This window comes from Lissotriton vulgaris, chromosome 3_1 (genome assembly GCF_964263255.1).
Source record: "Lissotriton vulgaris chromosome 3_1, aLisVul1.2, whole genome shotgun sequence".
In the NCBI taxonomy this organism is placed as follows: Eukaryota; Metazoa; Chordata; class Amphibia; order Caudata; family Salamandridae; genus Lissotriton; species Lissotriton vulgaris.
The window spans coordinates 938,082,400-938,102,378 of NC_141689.1; the positions used below are offsets into that span (position 1 = coordinate 938,082,400).

The 19,979-nt window shown below is 44.4% G+C and overlaps 1 protein-coding gene across 1 annotated transcript in view; it reads right to left on the reverse strand.

Annotated features, from left to right (window-relative positions):
• Positions 1-17,614: 17,614 nt before the first annotated feature.
• TRPM6 (transient receptor potential cation channel subfamily M member 6) overlaps positions 17,615-19,979 on the reverse strand; it is a 720,746-nt gene continuing 718,381 nt past the window's right edge. Inside the window, exon 39 of the mRNA XM_086961279.1 lies at positions 17,615-18,108. Within this exon, the coding sequence (XP_086817405.1) occupies positions 17,999-18,108 (110 nt within the window). The 3' untranslated portion in view covers positions 17,615-17,998. The remainder of the gene's footprint in view (positions 18,109-19,979) is intronic.

Sequence of the window (19,979 nt, forward strand, 5' to 3'; positions counted from 1 at the left end):
AACTTCCTGCTTTCATCTATGGCTGTCAAGGATAGGAGTTAGAATTCGTCTTGGTCATTCGTTCTGCAGGGGGACTCTCTCCCTTTGACTCTGAAATATCCTGCAGAACCTAGCAATGTAGAAGATGTGACACAATTGTTAATTTCCTTCAATTTAGCACAAAAAAAACACGTCAATATTTAATAAGGGGATTGCAATCAGTTGGCTTGCAATCTTCAAGAGAGTGGTCATACGCCATGAAACTATCATAATCTAAAATGCATTATCATTCTCATAGAACGCAAAGCAATGACTCTAGCCTCTTCAATTGTGTTTCCATATGAGAGCATGTCTTCTATGATCTAAGGGTAGACAATTACATAAACATTTTATCTGAGTGGAAGCCCTTACATATAGGGGCATCATCTAATGGATAAACATTTTCCTAAATGAGAAAATCTAAGTGTTCCTAAATCCCTCCTCTAGAACACTTCAAAAACGAAATCACATAACAGATGATCAGGGGCATTCAGACAATGGCTAATTTATCAAAAGTGTGAAAACAGAGAAAAAACAAGAGTACAAACTCCTAATGTTTCCATTATTAGAACACATGTGGTCCATCAAACATTAAAACAGCAGCTAAAAGAACTGAGAACCTAATTGGAATGGGCATTACATTTTTTTCCACATTCAAGAATGAACATACAGTGTCTCCTATTGGGATGAGAAACTTTCCTTATTATATTATTAAATCAGTTAACCAGTCTATCACTAAGTTGACAGTCAGACTGGAAAGCATCAAAATTATAGGCCTAAAGAAAAGTCTTAAAGAGAAAGAAACAGTCTGGTCAGGTCATACTAAAGGGAATTATACATAATGCGGTGGTTCCTATTACATCTCTGCAGTCTGGGCACAATGCAACATCTGGGGAGAAGCGCTACACCATACACAGTAATATCAGTTAATGGTCCAGTTCCTCCTCCAAGGGAAAAATGAAAAATTTAGAAAAAGGAAAAAAATATAGGTCACCTTTTAACAAGAGCCACGAATCTATAATTGCATCCTCAGTTCCAATCAAGGATATGTATATAAATCTAGGCCTGTCTGTTCCTTAAGGGAGAAGAGCAGTATCTGTATTGTGGCTTCTTTTATATCGCTTTTATTTTACTTCAATACTAGTATGTCCAAATTTTAACATCTGCTGGTGAGGCGATGTATTTTCATGATCACAGTATACAAATATCATATCTGTGAAATTTAGTATAAACGCAAATATTAACCACGTGGTGTAGAGCGACACATACCGTCATACATGTCTCTTCACAACACAGGCAAATTTGTAATAATATCAAAAAGCAGCTACATGAAAGAAAGAAAGCCATCAAATATATATACATGCAGTATAGCAGGCACAAAAAGAATAGACAAAGCACAATAGCACTTATAATCAAGCAGAAACACATGCATTCATACAACCCAAAACCCAAAGTCCAGACCTGCTTAATTTGTCAAAACGAAATTACACCAAAATTATGCTTTAATTTACTCACACCCCGCTTTTGCCAGGTGATCACCAGTTGCTGGTTATCAAAACTGTCAAATCAAACTTACCATGTCACTTGTGACACATAGTGAACAGCAAGAACGATTCAGAAGGAAAAAATATAAAATCATGAAAAAAACACACAAACATTTCATTTCAAAGAAGTCATAATAAAACCCATCTCTTTTCAACATACTACTAACACAGCGCATAACAGAGTAAATCTCAACTGTTAACCAACCATCCTTCTTTTAAAACATGCTAACCCACTTTAATATTGACTGTAAAACTTTTTCACAGACACACTGCATCCCTTGCACCAGCCTTTCCATGTGGCCCCTTCAGACCCCCTGCCCTCAAGGCCCTGAGAGCCTGCGGCCCCTCATGGCACTGGGAGCCTGCGGCCCTTCATAGCCCTGGGAACCTGCGAGTCCCTCATGGTCCCCCCTCTCCCCAAAGCCCCTGAGGGCCTGCTGTTTCCCTTTTTTCAAGGCTGGTCAAGAATGCACTTCTCAAAAACAAAAACCCTCATGTAACCCATCTAATGTGCAAGCTTGAATTTTCTGTGATGCACAGAAGCTTGCCCCAAGCAGTCATTGCTCCATCTGTCTTCACTTACTGCTAAACCCCCTTCTCACTGACCTTAAGGTCAAATTCTGCCAGGCCCGTGCGATCCTTTCAGGCCTTAGATCCTATTACCTCACTCAAACTGACAAAGTCAGAAACCCTTCCCCACTCATTCTAAGCTACAAAATCAACCCTGTTAAAAAACACATGTTATATAAATGACTTCTTTCAGGGATAAAATGCATTTAGTAAAACATTTACTGTGAACAATTTGCAGAACATAACAACAGAGCATACCAGCATTATATTAAATGTTTGCTACCACCCTATACAATGGTACTCAGTTATCAACTCTACAAAGATAAAAGACAGAATAGGCCCTGCCGAAATTTGAGTTTTTAATCCTGATATTAAACATAAACCTCTGCACCAGGCACAATAGGTCACTGAGCTATGAAGAACAACCTCGACTAATAACAACCCACAGTTTGTAATATACACAAATATGCATTTTACTGAAAGCCAAAAAACACTGCAAGGCTATGGTAAATGACAAGAATGCTTGTTAAAAAGTCCATTTTAACTAGATTTCGACTTTTGACTTTGGGGTACATAAAAATGAAAATCCTACAATTGCATTACATATTAATCATCCTTAGAATGTGCTTTACATGTTGCAAAGAGCGAACATGAGGCATAGGCATGTAATGCCTTAGAAAAATGAGCTGTTACGCGTGCGCCAAGTAAAACCCTAACACGCAAATGACCAAATTATGCAGTCATACATTACTTTAATCAAATTTTAATTTTAGGAGGTCATAGTATGAGTATTAAGCTTTATAAATATCTAAAAACGATTTTGAAAAACACATATTTTTTTCAAATAATTTTTCCATGTTTAATAATTTATTATTTTATTTTTCCTCTAAACCCAATCTCAATTGCTAAACCCATATTTAAAAACCAAACTGCATCTTTTGCGTATCAGTGTAGATGCAGTCATGTATGAGCCTATGCGCAAAAGCCTAACTTAGAACAAGACATATTTTCGCGCCAGAATTTAAAAGAGGACATTTGAGCAACAAACCAAGAATATAGTTTGAAAAACTTATTAAAAGAGAGGAAACCCACAATTGAAATGTCTTCCTGTGATATAAAATAATGCAACTTACTTTTGTAACCCTTTAAAACACTTATTCTGAGTTGCTAAATTCAGCCCGTGTTAAACTACCAGCTCTCTGGCTGAATAAACATTCCAATGTCCTTTATTGCCTTTCAAAAACAACACATGCTGTTCTCAAGGCAGGAAATTGCCTGCACAAAGCTGACCCCAGAATTTACTGGAAACAGACACATTTTTTTAGAAAAGTGTGTGCTACAAAATACATTTAAACGTAGCAAAAATTCACTTTAGCATTTTACATGTATGAAAATGCATGGAAGTAAAAAAGGAAACAAATTCGTTTTCCTTACAGAACACAAATTTTAATTTTGAGGCCTTTCATGTTCCTAGTGAATGCAAATTTTAACTTTATCTAATTTAAGCATTTAACATTTTGCACATATGCGCCTTTGCTTAGTCTATAAATTAAAAGGCAACACATAACGATTTTTGCAGGTAACATGGCAAATTACTGCATTCTTATTTAATTTTCACCTAATATCAATTAATGCAACATTTTCCTTAACAGACTGAAAACATCAAGAAATCCACAATCACGCATTGAGCTCATTTCACACAGAAACAGAAATATTTCAAACATACAGGACACACAATACAGCGCTTAAGGCATGTGTTTCATAAATTTGCGCCAACGCTATTCACAAGCAGAAATTACATTAACAGAAAAAAAACACATTTAAACACACATTAAACCCACAGATCAACACATAAGACTGAAACAAAAAGACACCCCACAAACAGAACTTAAACCAAACCAATTGTAAATGCTAGTTGTATGTCATATTTACAAGAAACGTTTGGCAATGATGTTTCAATTCACAAGTTTTAACTGGCAGAGCACCAAAAACCGCTCTGCATTCCCCATTCAGAAAAGTGCACAGAACAAAGGATCCTTACATGTATTATGGCCATATTTTAGTTCCCTGGGGATACAATATCACCAAGGAAGAAATATGTTTTCACACCTAAACCTATTTAGGTATCCCTTCTAAGGGAAGCCGGCTCATTTACTTCACATCACATTATGGTACCTTTCACAAAAGCAACACATTTTAACATGTGAGCTTAACCAAAGACAACAGGCATGCCAAAAATAGTGCAGAATATACACTATTATCAAAGGTGGAGGAAATATCCTCTTATTACCTGCCTATATGAGTTGCAACACATACATATCAAATCACATCATATCAAATCATATTCACATCATATTCTTCAAAGGTCAAACAAAATCCAAAGTAGACAAGTCTATCTCAAACACAAAATATGCCACAGTAACCGTCCTAAGACTACCTTACCGTACAAAAGGCATTCAAAACTTAGAACAGGCGCCGCAAAATTACTTTTACCAACATAAGCTGTCCAAATTCTAACTGCCAAGTTTTATCTAACAGTCTATCTTTTTATGTTACATTTTAATACTCACGCCAAAAGTGTTCTCAGTCAGGGGGGTGACATCCTTGGGAGGACCGGAGGTCAGGAAGGACAGAAAACACACCGAGCTGCAGACACATGGAATCACCAGAGGTGCGCCGTGCACAGCATACCTTTTGCAGAACCCAGTCCCATGCTGTTCAGTAGTTTCCTGCCTCCCAGCAAGTTGATCACTCCTCCAGATTGTCACCTCTCTGATGAGTCCCTTCATCGTGGTCGCCAATTGTCGTAACCAAAATTCTGCCTCTCAGGGGTGTCACTAACATGTAGTCCATAAAGCAGTAAGAGACTGACACAGAACTCTGAAATATCAAAGGACAGTTTATTACATTCATATGAAGTGAGGCTGCGTCGCCCAAAGGCCATGGCAAATGAATGAGGCAGTCTGAGGAATTCAAAAGGCTGACGCCTTATATACATTTCAGACTTACACAGTAAGCATACATGAAAAGGGGCAGTCTTGGCTCCTGTGAGCACACAAAGAATACCTAATATGGACATGTAGAACCAAGTGGGAGGAGCTAACAGTTTTCAGAACGTAGTGAACACATTCCTATGTAAAACTAATCAGTAACAGATGCAGACTCTACCAGGCATTTCTGAGCATGCGTGGAAGTGGAGGAGGATAAATATATCCTGTTACTAGGCAGACTTCAGGTGCAGCTAAAAGGAAGGTAGGACAATGCACATAGTGAGCACATGGCAGCACATGGTAGCCAAGATGGCCTCCAGAAACTACAATGGCTTTTAAAAAGCGGATAAGATAACTTCTAAATGCTAGATTGCTTCTGCTAACGCTAACCCATTTATGCTAATTTACAACACAGAGGTCTACGAATCACGACACGGGTGGTTCGCTAGAGACTGCACACTTTCGTAGAGCGAGACATCGTCTTTTATACCAAAAATCACATTCCTGGCTAGCATCAATTACTTACAAACTGACCAATCACAGATGACATTGCAAAAGGTATCACATAACGACAAGCCCACTTTTCAGTTGTCCAGCCCATCATCAATTACACGGGAAAGCCCAACATTCTTGCTCGGACAGGCCGGACGGACCCATAATAAAAGGACCACAACCCAAACCATAAATAGGCCATAAAAGAAGGAACAGAAACAGATGAGACGCAAGATAAAAGGGTGTGTGCGTGTACCATAAACTCAGCAATGTCCTTCTCTTTGATCTCTATCTGACCAGCTGCCTAACAAGGAACTGGCTCAGTAAGGTTAGCTTCGGGCAAGTGAGTCAGCTGGTCCAGGTCACACAAAAGTCAGCTAAAGGTGTACGTGCCTCAAAGACTCGCCTATGTGAGGGCAACCACAAAATGGCTGCCGTACACAAAATGGAACCCGAAGGTCCGAACGAAATCCCTGTATACATGATGTATCCATAGATCGATCATGACGAAAACAATCGTGCATACCGCACTCATCATTTGCGGTCCGCTGATACCAAAATCGTCTTGATACGACGACCTTTGTTGAACGGGTTCAGAATCACGGAACCTCAGGCCCTCCTTTTGCCCTTACATAGGCAATAAACCCACACTCACGTCAGTCTGAATCCAGGTCTATATTCATCAGATCATCAAGATGTTGCTGTAGCATCATCCTATTACTTAGCAGCTCTCTCTGGATAGGTCTCCTTGCACACGAAGTAGCACAAAGGCCACATATAGCAGGAGCACACTGTACACAAAGACAGAACAGGAAAAGGATAGCTAAGATCATCCCAATGACCATCAGAATCTTCCATCCCCACGTGGATAACAATCCCCAAAACCATCCCATTAACGACCAATCTCCTTCGTCCACGTGTATAGACTCGGAGATCTTATTCAGCTTGGAAATGGCTTGGTACACTGTCGGAGCGTTGTCTGGAATGAAAACGCAGCAGCTCGATTGAATCAATTTACATACCCCTCCTCTATCTTCAAGTATGACATCTAACGCAACTCTGTTCTGAAGAGTCATAAGGCGATCCGACGGGAGCTCAGCAGTCAAGTTACTAAGGGCACCAGCAGTTTCGACTATGGTGGACTCAACCACTCTCGTCAACTGTCGAATGTTCTTGCTGTTAACCATAGGTCCCCAAAACGGCAGAAAACCCTTCAAGGAATCTCCCAATTCTTGTCCTCCAGTATCTTCCTGACTGAAGACACCTCTAACAACTCTCGTCTTGTGGTAATCTGCCGCAGCTGTATACGTAGGAGGCAACAGGAACGAGACAAAACATGTGCCCGAGAAATCAGGGGGCAACCATGTGTACGCTCTATCGTAACAGACAAAATAGGTACTCTTAGCTGCTAGAAACGATGGGGAAGTCTGGGACGCAAAAACATACGTCTCAGTGCAGACGCTCTTCCCTAACTGAGCTCTCGGATTCTTGCCATTACCTTGCAGACAATAATGACCCTGATGGGGCACTATCCAAATCAGAGGGGATCTTTTTGCTCGCTGGTTAACACTCAGATTAATTCCATATCCAGTCACGTTCCTACCAATGTATGCTTGCGTCTCATCTCTCGGGATAGTCTCATAGGAACTAATTCCTCTAATCATGTCGACTATACCCTGAACTAGAGCACTATTCTTTGGACTATCCTTCACAGAACGTAGGGGGTAAACTTCACGAGCATAGATGAACATCGTTCTGTATGCCCACACAGAACCAATGTAACTAAAAGGCAGAACCAGGTAAAGAATACCTTTATCAATAGTATGGGGCATAAGGCCATACACCCAACAATTAGTTGTGTTCACTACTAGCTGGTGTTGGTGCAGAAGCTTAACAAAGGAATTATTAGCAAATTCCAGTCTTCTAACAGTTTCATGTTCGGGCAGAGGGTGAAAAGAATGTGAAGAAACAGTAGGAGGAGGCATAGGTTGTGTAGTGGGCAGAGACGTCACTTGAAAAGAGAACGTCACATATCCAATTAGAAACATCATTAAGCTAAACAACATAAACAAACATAATATTAAAAATTGTTTTCTGCTCATCACTGTACATATTTTGCTCTTGAAGCTCATTCTTTCAACAGGTCTCTCCATCTCGAAAAACTCAATCCTCTAATCGTGCTGTTCGCGGCGGTAGGGTGTTCCGCGCTAAGGAATGCGTCTGTCAGTCTCAGAATCCGGAATACCTTTCTGGACCCACCGGTCGTACGGCAGAGGCAAAGGGGCCCTCTTACAATGTACACCGTGGATTAAGTTCTTTTTACCGCGCACTCGCACTGCTGAACGCGTGGACAAAAGCACCAAATAGGGACCAATCCAGCCGGGCTGCTCGTTCTTGGTCCGCTGGAAATTCTTTATCAGGATCCAAGAGCCAGGTTTGATAGCATGTCCTGGATCTTCAGATGCTTTTGGCAGTGTATCATGAACCTGTTGGTGCAAAACACGCAATTTAGCCGTCAATTCGTAAAGGTAATCAAGCAATACAGGATGTTCTATCTCGCTAAATTTTGTCGGCCGCGGCACTCCCCATATATTTGCCGGGCGACCAAACACAACCTCATACGGACTAAGTCCCATTCGTGAATGCACAGTCATTCTTGAGGACAGAAGGGCTAATGGCAAGGCATCAGGCCATTGAAGACCAGAGCTCGCCTGAATCTTGGCTAATTTTAGCTTAAGGGTGTCATTATAGCATTCTACCAAACCAGCGGATTGGGGGTGATTTGCAGCATGGAACTTTTGGCGGATTCCTAAACCGTCACACACTCTCTTCATCACTTAACCCACAAATTCACTCCCATTGTCACTCCAGACCATTCTCGGCAAACCAAACCTAGGGAAGAATTCCTTAATAAGGGCTTTAGCTGTGGACAAGGCAGTGTTATCTTTCAAAGGGTATGCTTCTACCCATCTCGAGAAGGCACAAACAACAACGAGCACATACTTTAAGTTGTTGCACCTCTCCATGTGGATGAAATCTAGCTGTAAAACCTCGAACGGATACGTTGGAGGAGCAAAATGACCAGCTGGAGTTGGAGATCCCTTACCAGGATTGTACATCAAACACACCTTACAATTCTTAACCAAATTCTCTGCACACTTAGTAATACCAGCATTTTGCCATACTGGAGCGAACAACTTACAAATCCCTTTCACACTAACATGAGCCATTCCATGAGCCATCGTAACCACTGGAAGTACATACGCATCAGGTAACAACCATCGTTGATGCTCTGACAACTCAATCCAGCAACCATTCGAATCCAATTTACCCTTGTTTTCTCTCCATTCATTGAACTCTTTCTCTGTAGCTTCAGCTTGAATGGACTTCACCCTCTCAATTGAATCTTCACACATACTTCTATCCGGAACCCATCTCGCCGGACCAGCAACATACATTCGACTCATTACATCTCTCGCAGTTTCTTTCGCGACTTTGTCTGCAAACGCATTACCACGACCAACATCATCAGTAATTTTCTTATGGGCACTGCATTTCACGATCGCAACTTGCAACGGCAAAGTAAGTGACTCAAGGAGCTCATTCACCAACTGACCATGCTGAATCTTAGTTCCATGCGAAGGCAGGAATCCAAGTTCTTTCCACAAGCGTCCAAAACTATGAGCCACACCAAACGCATACTGGCTATCAGTGTAACCAGTCACTCGTTTCCCTTTTGACAACACACACGCTCTTGTCAATGCAATCAACTCTGCTGCTTGCGCTGAATTATGTGGGATACGTGCAGCTCCAACAATCGTATGCAAAGTCGTAACAGCATATGCCGCAGTCGTATCACCATTCAGAAGCTTAAAGCACGAACCATCAACCCATAAGGTACCATCACACTCTGCAAGAGAAGTGTCCCTAAGGTCTATTCTCCCTTTTGTTTCTTCCTCTGTCCTAAGGAAGCAATCATGCTGTTCAATAACATGTCTCAACTGAAATCGGCAACAACGTCGCTGGATTCAATGTGTTGCATCTGTTTATGTGGACGAGACTCGCTAAGAGTGTTAATTCGTAACCCGACAACCGAGCACTAGTTAAGTGCTGTGTCTTGGTGCGATTAAACAAGGTATCCACTGCATGTGGAACCATCACAATCAATGTATTATCCATCACCAAACCAGCAGACTGTCGAATCGAGACAACCGCTGCTGCTGTAGCTCTCAAACAACTCGGCAACGCTCTAGCTACCGGATCCAAAGTCGATGAAAAATACGCACATGGACGTTGCTTATCGCCGAACTGCTGTGTCAAAACTGACAATGCACATCCCTCTCTCTCGTGGACATAGAGTGTAAAAGGCTTACTGTAGTCGGGAGTACCCAACACAGGAGCCGAACACAACGCATCACGCAATTCTGAAAAGCTCTTCTGACATTCGTCAGTCCAAGGAATAGGATTTGGAGTATCCTTAACAGTAAGAGCTATTAAAGGTTTTGCAAGCAAAGAAAAATTAGGGATCCACTGTCTACAGTGCGATGTAATACCCATAAAAGCACGTACTTCTCTCTGTGTCATAGGCACACTCATTTGCGCAATAGCTTGAATTCTTTCTGGGGTCAATCTTCTTCCCTCCTTCGATAAGAGGTGACCTAAGTACGTAAATTCTTGTCGACAATATTGCAACTTCGAAAGAGACACCTTATGATGGAAGTCAGACAAATGACACAACAACGACAAAGTAGCCTCCCTACAAATGTCTTCATTATCGGCAGCAACTAACAAATCATCAACATACTGAATAAGGGCAGCACCATCAGGTAAAACAATCGTATCAAGCTGTGTTTTCAAAGCCTGACTATAGATCGATGACTCTCTCAATAGCCTTGAGGAGCGCGCTTAAACCGGAAACTTCGACCTCCTAAAGAGAAGCCAAAAATATCCCTACTCTCCTCGGCAATCGGGATGCTGAAGAAAGCATTCTTCAAGTCAATCACCGAAAACCAGGTGGCAGAAGCTGGAATCAAACTCAATAAAGAAGTGATATCTGGCACAACAGGAAATTGTGGAACAACAATCTTATTCACCTCGCGAAGATCAATCACAAACCTATATACAAGAGGTTGTGAAGAATCAGTTCTTTTCAGAACAGGCAAACCGGACTATTGCAAACATTACCTCTCGTTTCCTCAATCACACCTTTCTCAATCAGATCATAGATGATCGCCAGAAGTGCTCTTTCACCATCACTGGAAATCCGATATTGGGGAATACGTGGCAATCTAGCATTCGCTTTCAACGTCACAACATATGGTGGAATCTCCAAAAGACCCACATCATTAGGACCAGTAGCCCAAAGAGAATCAGGTAGAGAAGACAATTCAGCTGGAAGTCGATCTTTAGATAAATACATCGGAGAGATCACTCTCTTACCCAATGTAAGCTGTACTCCTGAAGGAGAACAATATAGTGTTGCTTACAATCTTTTCAACAAGTCTAATCCCAACAAGTTCTCACCACAACCTGTCGTCAGAATAAGGGGTGCTTCGAATTCACAAGGTCCAACAGAAATAGACAAAGGACTAGAAATCGGATTAGGAACTGGGGCACCAGAAAAACTTACTGAAACATTCATTAAGCCAGACAAAGGTGCTCCAGGGAGTTTAGAGTGCATAATAGAACTCTTCCCAGCACCAGTATCCAACAGAAAAGGCTCTGACACACCTGATGCAATCACTTCAACATAAGGTCGACTCTGATCTACTGGAACTGAAACAACTCCCTCTCTTTGTCTATGGCTGTCCTAGCAATCATTACCATCCATATTCTCACCTTCAACATGGTAATCGTCCGCATAGTACTGAGCCGTCCTACCAGACGCACCATCCTGCTGATCAAAGCTATTCATTGAATTCTGTGGAGGCAAGGGACGCGCATTCTGAGAAAACACACCACGTCCTCTACCTCTAGGAGCTTGCTGAACACCTCGACCTCTCACACCAGAAGCACCATTCGTGCGCTGCAACAGAACCGGACAACTATTCTTGAAATGACCCTCTTCTTTACAATATGCACACTGATGAGGGCCTACAGGAAAACGCTGTTGAGAAGACTCGGACCTTTGCGAGTTTCTCTGATATTGCTGAGGTTGCTGATAATCACGCTGATTATTACGAGGCGGATACGCTTGCTGCAAAATAACCTTTGTCTTTAGCTCTTTAGTCTTCTTGTCAGCTCTATCTTTCTCGTCCTTATCTCTATTCTCATAGTACTGGGCAGTAGCTAATATCTGCGCTGACGAAGAAACAGCCCAAGAACTCTCAGAATCCTTCAATTTGGTGCACAAATCTGACAGCAAATTATTCACAAACTTGTCAACTAACAACCGTTGACCACCTTCCGTACTCATGTCCTGACCACTATAGTCGATAAACGTCTCTTCAAACCAAGTGAAAAAGTCAGACAAGCTTTCATCTTTCTTCGGCTTACACGCAGACAATTTATCCCAATTGACACGCATAGCAGGCATCAAAGTCTTCATGTAATTAATAATCCTACCAGAGAGTTCTGCAACTAGTTGCTCCGGTTTAGCATCACCAACTTGTCGGCCATCAGAGGCACCAATATTAGCCCATGTATCACCCAAATCCTGCGCATGATCCATATGACGAATCAGTCTCCATAAGCTGTGGAACTACATTTCCAAACAACATGTCTATGTCGGCTAAATTCATAGTGCATGAGTCTGCAGTCTGAGATAATTCCTTATAATACCCTGCAGGATTTTTACGTGGATCAGGCAAAGTCTGCTTAAGGGCTAAAACCTCAGCACGCTTCCATGGAACATGTACCCAAACACGCTGAAAATGAGGCGGAATAGCTGGATTAGAAGCTGCATCTCCCCTCTCCAAACTGGGGGAACCTCTCTCATGGGATATTGTCGCGCTTTTCTCCTAACCGAAGAATCAGGCTCAAACAACGCCTGAGAAGGAGACTCACTCCTAAATGACAAGAACGTCGCAACCGCTCTCTCAACGTCAACACCCACTATAGTTCCCTTCGCAAACTCGGACTGTACACGGAACAACTCAGACGGAGTCTGTCCCAACTCACCATCTTCCCATTCTTCACGAAGGAAAGTACACATTGTCCCAAAAACATATCTCTGCGTCGGTGCTTCCCATTGACGGAAAACATCCATAACACACTCAAAACTATACCTCAAAGGATAAGTAACCCATTTACGTGCTAAATGATCCAATACTGATCGCTCATCGGGACCAGGCAATTGGCTACGCAATTGTTTACGCTCTGAAACAGGGGTCATACCTAATGACCCAAAAAGAGGAGAAAAGAGACCAGCAACAGTATCGGTCATTCTTTGTCGAACAGAAGGAGAAGTTGATAAAAGAACAGGAGACAAAGCAGACTGAGAGGGAACCAATGTAGGAATAGTAGCAAAAGGAGTAGTGGAAGACGTAGACAATACAGGAGACAAAGTCGTAGGAGTTGGAGACGGAGCAGGTAGCAAAGTCGGCGGCCCTTGAGAAGGCTGCACCAGAGGAGTAGGAGCCAACTGAAGAGGAGCTGGCGGTTGTGGAACGACAGGTGGCAAAGCAACCGGAGGTTGCGCTACTACAGGTGGTGGAGATGCTGTAGCACTCTGCACATAAGGGGGCGGCAAACTCAATAGACGTGACATCAAAGGATCTTTCCTCAAGATCTTTCTTTGCATCTTGCTGCTGAGGTGGCAAAGATAGATAGCACTTATCTATCGCCAATTTACGTTGCCTAAGCAACTGTTCACTCTCTTGTTCTTCTTCGTTATCCCTAAACTGTATAGCAGCTTGCACCATTGACATACATCTTTCTCTCTTATTTTTCTTCGCTAACTTAATTTCTTTCTGTTTGGCTTCCTTTCGCCAAGGCGGAAAGAGTTAAACATCGCCGGGCGGGCTTTCTTCATGACATGAACAGTTTAACTTTGAGATTATCTAAAATCTCCGTCATAACTACCATATTGGGGCCATTTGAGGACACCGTCCTACCTAGTATACCTAATCCTGTGGTTCCCAAACTGTGCGCCGCGGCGCCCTGGTGCGCCGTTATCAGGAGCCAGGGGCGCCGCGCACGATCTGGGAAAGGAAGTGTGAAAGTCACACTAAAGAATGTGTCACTTTCGCCTCCATGGTGAATTGGTTGCTCTGCCCCTAGTCTCTGCCTTTCTGAAGCAGAGCATCACGGCAGCCGGCGGGTGGGGGGGGCAAATCAACTCTTTCAGCTGCTGATGAGCTGTGAAAGAGATGCTGGTCAGTGGCAGAAAGGAAGGTGTTGCAGCACAGGAGGGGGTCATGCTCCTTGTGCAGTCATGAGCACCTTCGGTTATTTAGATGCAAATAGCATTGAAAGAGTAAATTAAACTAATTTTTTTATTTTTTCCCCTCAATTTTTTTATAGAGCAAACCCAACCCAAACATATTGGAGTGCTTTACATGAGCACCAATAACATTTCATAAGGACATGTTCCTTTTTTAGATACGGAGAGATTAAGTGATTTGCCCAGGATCACAGGATGTTGAGCCAAAACCAGAATCAAACCTAATTCCTCAGTTCCAAAGTGGGTAGCTCTGACCTCAAGCTCCATCTTCTCCCCTCCTCTACCCATGCTCAGGACCTGTCCAGGGAGTACACTCTTAATATCTATGTCATACATCTGTGGTTCCCAAAGTGTGCAACGCGGTACCCTGGTGCGCCATGAAAGGAAGCCAGGGGCGCCGCACCGCTGTGCAGGATGTGGGTCTGAAAAAAATATATAATTATCCTCAAAATGTAGTGAAACTGCGAGCTGCCAATTTTGGAGCTGGGGAACCGGGTTCGACCCTCGACGTCAGCTCAGAATCCGGTTTCATTCTGGGCAAATCACTTAATCTCCCAGCGCCTACAAAAACAGAATACATGAATGTATCCTTGTGTAATGTGACTGGTGCTCTTCGGGTCGGGTGCAGGGTCAGGGGCCTGGTGGAGAGCGTTGGGTGGGTGGGTGCGGGGTCAGGGACCTGGTGGAGAATGTTGGGTGGGTTGGTGCAGGGTCAGGGTCCTGGTGGAGAGCGTTGGGTGGGTGGGTGCAGGGTTAGGAGCCTGGTGGAGAGCGTAGGGTGGGTGCAGGGTCAGGGGTCAGGTGGAGAGTGGTGGGTGGGTGCGGGGTCAGGGGCCTGGTGGAGAGCGTTGGGTGGGTGGGTGCAGGGTGGGGGGCCTGGTGGAGAGCGTTGGGTGGGTGCAGGTTCAGGGGCCTGGTGGAGAGCATTGGGTGCGTGCAGGGTGAGAGGCCTGTTGGAGGGCATTGGGTGGGCGCTTTATGCCCTGATGCAGCCGCACTCTGCCAGCTTCTGTCTTTGCCTCACTCCTCGTTAGGGGGTCGTTACTCGTGACTGCTGCATGTTGGAGAGTGTGAGGGGAGAAGGGTGCAAGGCAGAGGGGAGAAAGGGTGCTAGACAGAGGGGAGAGGGGTGCAAGGCAGAGGGGAGAAGGGTTCAAGGCAGAGGGGAGAAGGGTGCAAGGCAGAGGGGAGAAGGGTGCAAGGCAGAGGGGAGAAGGGTGCAAGCCAGAGGGGAGAAGGGTGCAACGAGGAGGGGGAGAAGGGTGCAAGACAGGGGAGAAGGGTGCAAGACAGGGGAGAAGGGTGCAAGACAGAGGGCAGAAGGGTGCAAGGCAGAGGGCAGAAGCGTACAAGGCAGAGGGGAGAAGGGTGCAAGGCATAGGGGAGAAGGGTGCAAGGCAGAGGGGAGAAGGGTGTAAGGCAGAGGGGAGAAGGGTACAAGGCAGAGGGGAGAAGGCTGCAAGGCAGAGGGTAGAAGGGTGCAAGGCAGAGGGGAGAAGGGTGCAAGGGGGATGGTGATGAAGTTAAAAATGTGCCTCCCCCCGAAAACATTTCTGCGGATAGCCATGATCAGAGCCCACCTCACGTAAACTTCTTGTAACGCCACAGAGCTCCTTGAGCCTTTCTCTAGCCTGGTTACTTTTAGTGCGAGTGCTTTATACTGCTCTATGTATGCATTGAGATGTACTTTATAAGATCTTTGTGATTGCAAATAAAGTTTTATGACAGTGATGGCTACTCTCTGAATCCTTCATCACGTCTAGGCTTGATTCTTCATGTAGACCAGTGGTTCCCAAAGGGTGCGCCGCGGCACCCCGGTGTGCGGGTAAAAAAATTGTGGGGAGCCACGGCCAACTGCCAATTAGGTCAAGGGAGCCACGGGTCAAAAAAGTTTGGGAACCACTGACCTAATCCATACTTCATTATACGTGATAGGGCCCACGCCATGTTTTAAATAGAGCTCATTGGTCGGAGTTCCAATCGGAGGAACCGGACACGAGTCCTCCAATCGGGAATCCCTATTACAACCACAACAAAGTATCTTTCCAAGTCTGCTAAGACCAGGCATCTTCGCTCACTAGTCTAGCTTCAAACTTCAAGTGAATATCGAATTACCATAGCCTCGCGAATACATGAGCCCTCGGCTTTGGAGCTTGCAAGTCCCAAATCAAAGATCCCAAGGGGATACCCAAAACAAAACTAAGGACTGGGAGACGCTCCACTCATACTTAACTGAAATATCGATGACGTCGCCAGAAGACCCGTCTATTGTCTCGCACTGCAAATCGTCTAATGGCTCCAAGACAGGGCGACAGTCAGGGCAGCAGTCCTTCGTAGCCGTCGGAAAGCGGGGAACCTTGCAGCAAAGACTTTCGGACCACGATGACATACAGGAGTCGATGAAGTGGCAGGCCTTCCTCCAGAATTTTCACACGAAGCTCCTCACGATCGTCAGGCTTGGACCGGTAGTGCTGAAGTCGCCCAACGTTGGGCGCCAACTGAAGAACCGGGTTTTAGAACCCAGCGGCGCCAGGGGAAATGCCCGAAGTCTTCGAGTTCACCTGTCTTGGCATACAGAGACACGGCACACTTCTAGGTGACGTCAAAGACCAAGTTAATTGGTTGCAACCAGGAACAGAGGTCTACGAAGCACGACACGGGTGGTTCGCTAGAGACTGCACACTTTCGTAGAGCGAGACATCGTCTTTTATACCAAAAATCACATTCCTGGCTAGCATCAATTACTTACAAACTGACCAATCACAGATGACATTGCAAAAGGTATTACATAACGACAAGCCCACTTTTCAGTTGTCCAGCCCATCATCAATTACACGGGAAGGCCCAACATTCTTGCTCGGACAGGCCGGACGAACCCATAATAAAAGGACCACAACCCAAACCATAAATAGGCCATAAAAGAAGGAACAGAAACAGATGAGAAACAAGATAGAAGGGTGTGTGCGTGTACCATAAACTCAGAAATGTCCTGCTCTTTGATCTCTATCTGACCAGCTGCCTAACAAGGAACTGGCTCGACAAGGTTAGCTTCGGGCAAGTGAGTCAGCTCGTCCAGGTCACACAAAAGTCAGCTAAAGGTGTAAGTGTCCCAAAGACTCGTTCGGCCGCAGTCATCGGCCTATGTGAGGGCAACCACAAAATGGCTGCCGTACACAAAATAGAACCCGAAGGTCCGAACGAAATCCCTGTATACATGATGTATCCATAGATCGATCATGACGAAAACACTCATGCATATCGCACTCATCATTTGCGGTCCGCTGATACCAAAATCGTCTTGATACGATGACCTTTGTTGAACGGGTTCAGAATCACGGAACCTCAACAGAAGTGAGAGGAGACTCACACACAAGAGAAGCCGTATCTACCCTGTTTTGCAGTGTGATAAAGATGTTAAACCAGTTTATTTAAATTGATTTCTGCTCCAGCAGATGTAAGGGTGAGTTACTGCTGCTGGCATTCAATGCCCTGGCCTACAGCAGCAAGTAGATAATTCACTGGTCCATCCTGTTGGCTGGTTGTTTACTGTCTGTGTGTGAATGCGTGTTTACATGTACACATATGGGTCGGTGTAAAAGAAAGATATGACACATATGTTTGTTTTATGGCACTTGGTTTATTATTGACCAGACAGCCAAACCCTAAATGTCAACAAGAAAAGTTACAGTTTTCAATGATTTGTTAAAAACAAACTAGTTATTACATCTTTGAGGAATTAAGGAACAAAAAACCTGCATGATTCGTATGAATGTACAAATTTGTTGAACCACAGTAATAAATCCAAGGTCTTCGAAGACAAGGAACGTAAGTCTTTTAAAGCGGCAGGAGGTTTATTTACTGAGGTTTCGTGTGGGTCGCATTGCTTTAATTTGCTTACCATTATAGAAGCCTGCAGGCGCAGTGCAAAATTGCACAGTGCTGTGCAAGCGCCCGCCTAGCCGTGAGTAAATAACTCAATATTGTTCACAATTATAAAATGATTACAATCGTGTGTCGTACTCCAAAGGCTCGTCATCTTCGTCGCCATCCGACTCAGTATTTTCAAAGGCAAGACTGATCCTCCCAGGTGTATAATCATTCCTTTTCAAATCTGCAGAAAAGTAAGGGGAGGTTAAGCTTAAAAGTGAAGTCATGAAGATTACATTTTTTTAAACATTCACAGAAAGTCATGAAAAGCAAACACTTTTTTCCTGGCTATTCTTTTCACATCCTATTAAATACTCTACATTTATTTTCATAAGGCTGCCCTCGGCTTTAGTTTTATACAGTATAGGTGACTTATACACAGAGCCGAACTGGGAACCCAAAGCAGCCCTGGGAATTTTTGTCGGATTAGCCCCCGCCCCAGGAAAGGTGGTGCAGGCATGAAGCACTGCTGCTTGACAAAACAGGTCCCTAGCACTACTGCTTTTGTTACTGGGGCTGCTATTGCTGCATCACTGCAAAACCACCCCTCAGTAACAAAACCGGCCCCCAACTATCCAGCCTCCTGGGCAAACGCCTGATGCCCTTTATGCCCACTCCAGCCCTGCTTATACAGCGCACATTTATCCAAAGGTATCAAGGCGCTGTAAACCTCTGGTGGAGACATAGCACACATTCTATCAGTTACTGAATTCCAGGGCCAATGGCTTTCCCAAAGACCGAGGTTTCAACGTCCTTCTAAAATATTCAAGTGGTGTTTTGTCTGAATAGCAATAAGGATGAAATCCCATGTTTTGGGAGCTGAGACTGAAAAGCTGTGGCCTCCATTCTAGTTTCAAGGAACCAGTGCAAGGCACGAGTCGGGGGGTACATGTGGGTGAATGGCGTCCGCCCACTATTTTCACAGGGTGGACACCGTCCACCCTGCCAAGGAGTTGGGCCCCTCTGAAAAATATGCTGAATTCGTCCCGGTGTTATTTGCAAACACCGGGACACATTCAGCATCGCCTGCACGTTGTTGTCTGCTTTCAATCACAACAACGTGCAGGCGGGGACTGGGCTTTCTTAGTTCAGACTCCTGCTGGGCCAATAACAAAGGCCGAATATGAGGAGTCATCAGGCTTCCTTGTTGGAGTCCCTTTGTTGAGAGCAGTCAGGAGCCTCACACCTAGATTCAAATGCAGCAGAGGGGAAACAAAGGCTCACACCTTGTTAGTACTTCACACATACTTAAGAGAGGAAGCTTTTCACTTTGTTCAGGCTCTGTTTAGGAGATATGCATGCCTGTAAGAATGTCAGATGTGTTGGTCTTTCCCTGTATTTGCACAAAATAAATGTAATTTATATAGTGCTTACTACCTCTGAGGAAGCGTTGAAATAATTTAAGTACCACTATTTTTTCTAGTAAAGCACTATGGTTAAAGGAAGTTTGCACTGACAAAAGGAACACTGTTTTACGCGTAGCTTTCAAAAGTGTGAATTTTCTCCCTCAATCAGGAGGGTTGGCGTGTATACTCGAAATGTGCTCCAATGTACTCATGATAGACCTGCCTCAGAGTCTCAACCAACACCGACAACACCCTCACAACCGCCGAGCACATGCACTTCCAGATCCACACCAGCCCCAACACTACCCTCAGTGGAACTCTCGTCTATAGACGACCCGGACCACGACCACAGTTCTGCGACACCATCGCCGACCTCGTCAGCACCCACGCCCTTGCCTCCACAGACTACATCCTCCTCGGGGACCTGAACTTCCACCTCGAGAACAACAACGACGCCAACTTGACTGCCCTCATCGACAACCTCGCCAACCTCGGACTCAAACAACTCATAACGACACCCACCCACGCCACTGGACACACACTGGATCCCATCTTCTCCACAAGCCCCCACGTCTCCTTCAACCACACCACCAAACCCTAGATGCGTCCACTTCACCTTCAGGAAACCCACCACACACTACCGCACCCAACAGCTACCATGCCGCTGCTGGGGCAAGGTCACCAAGGACCAACTGACTACCACCCTCGC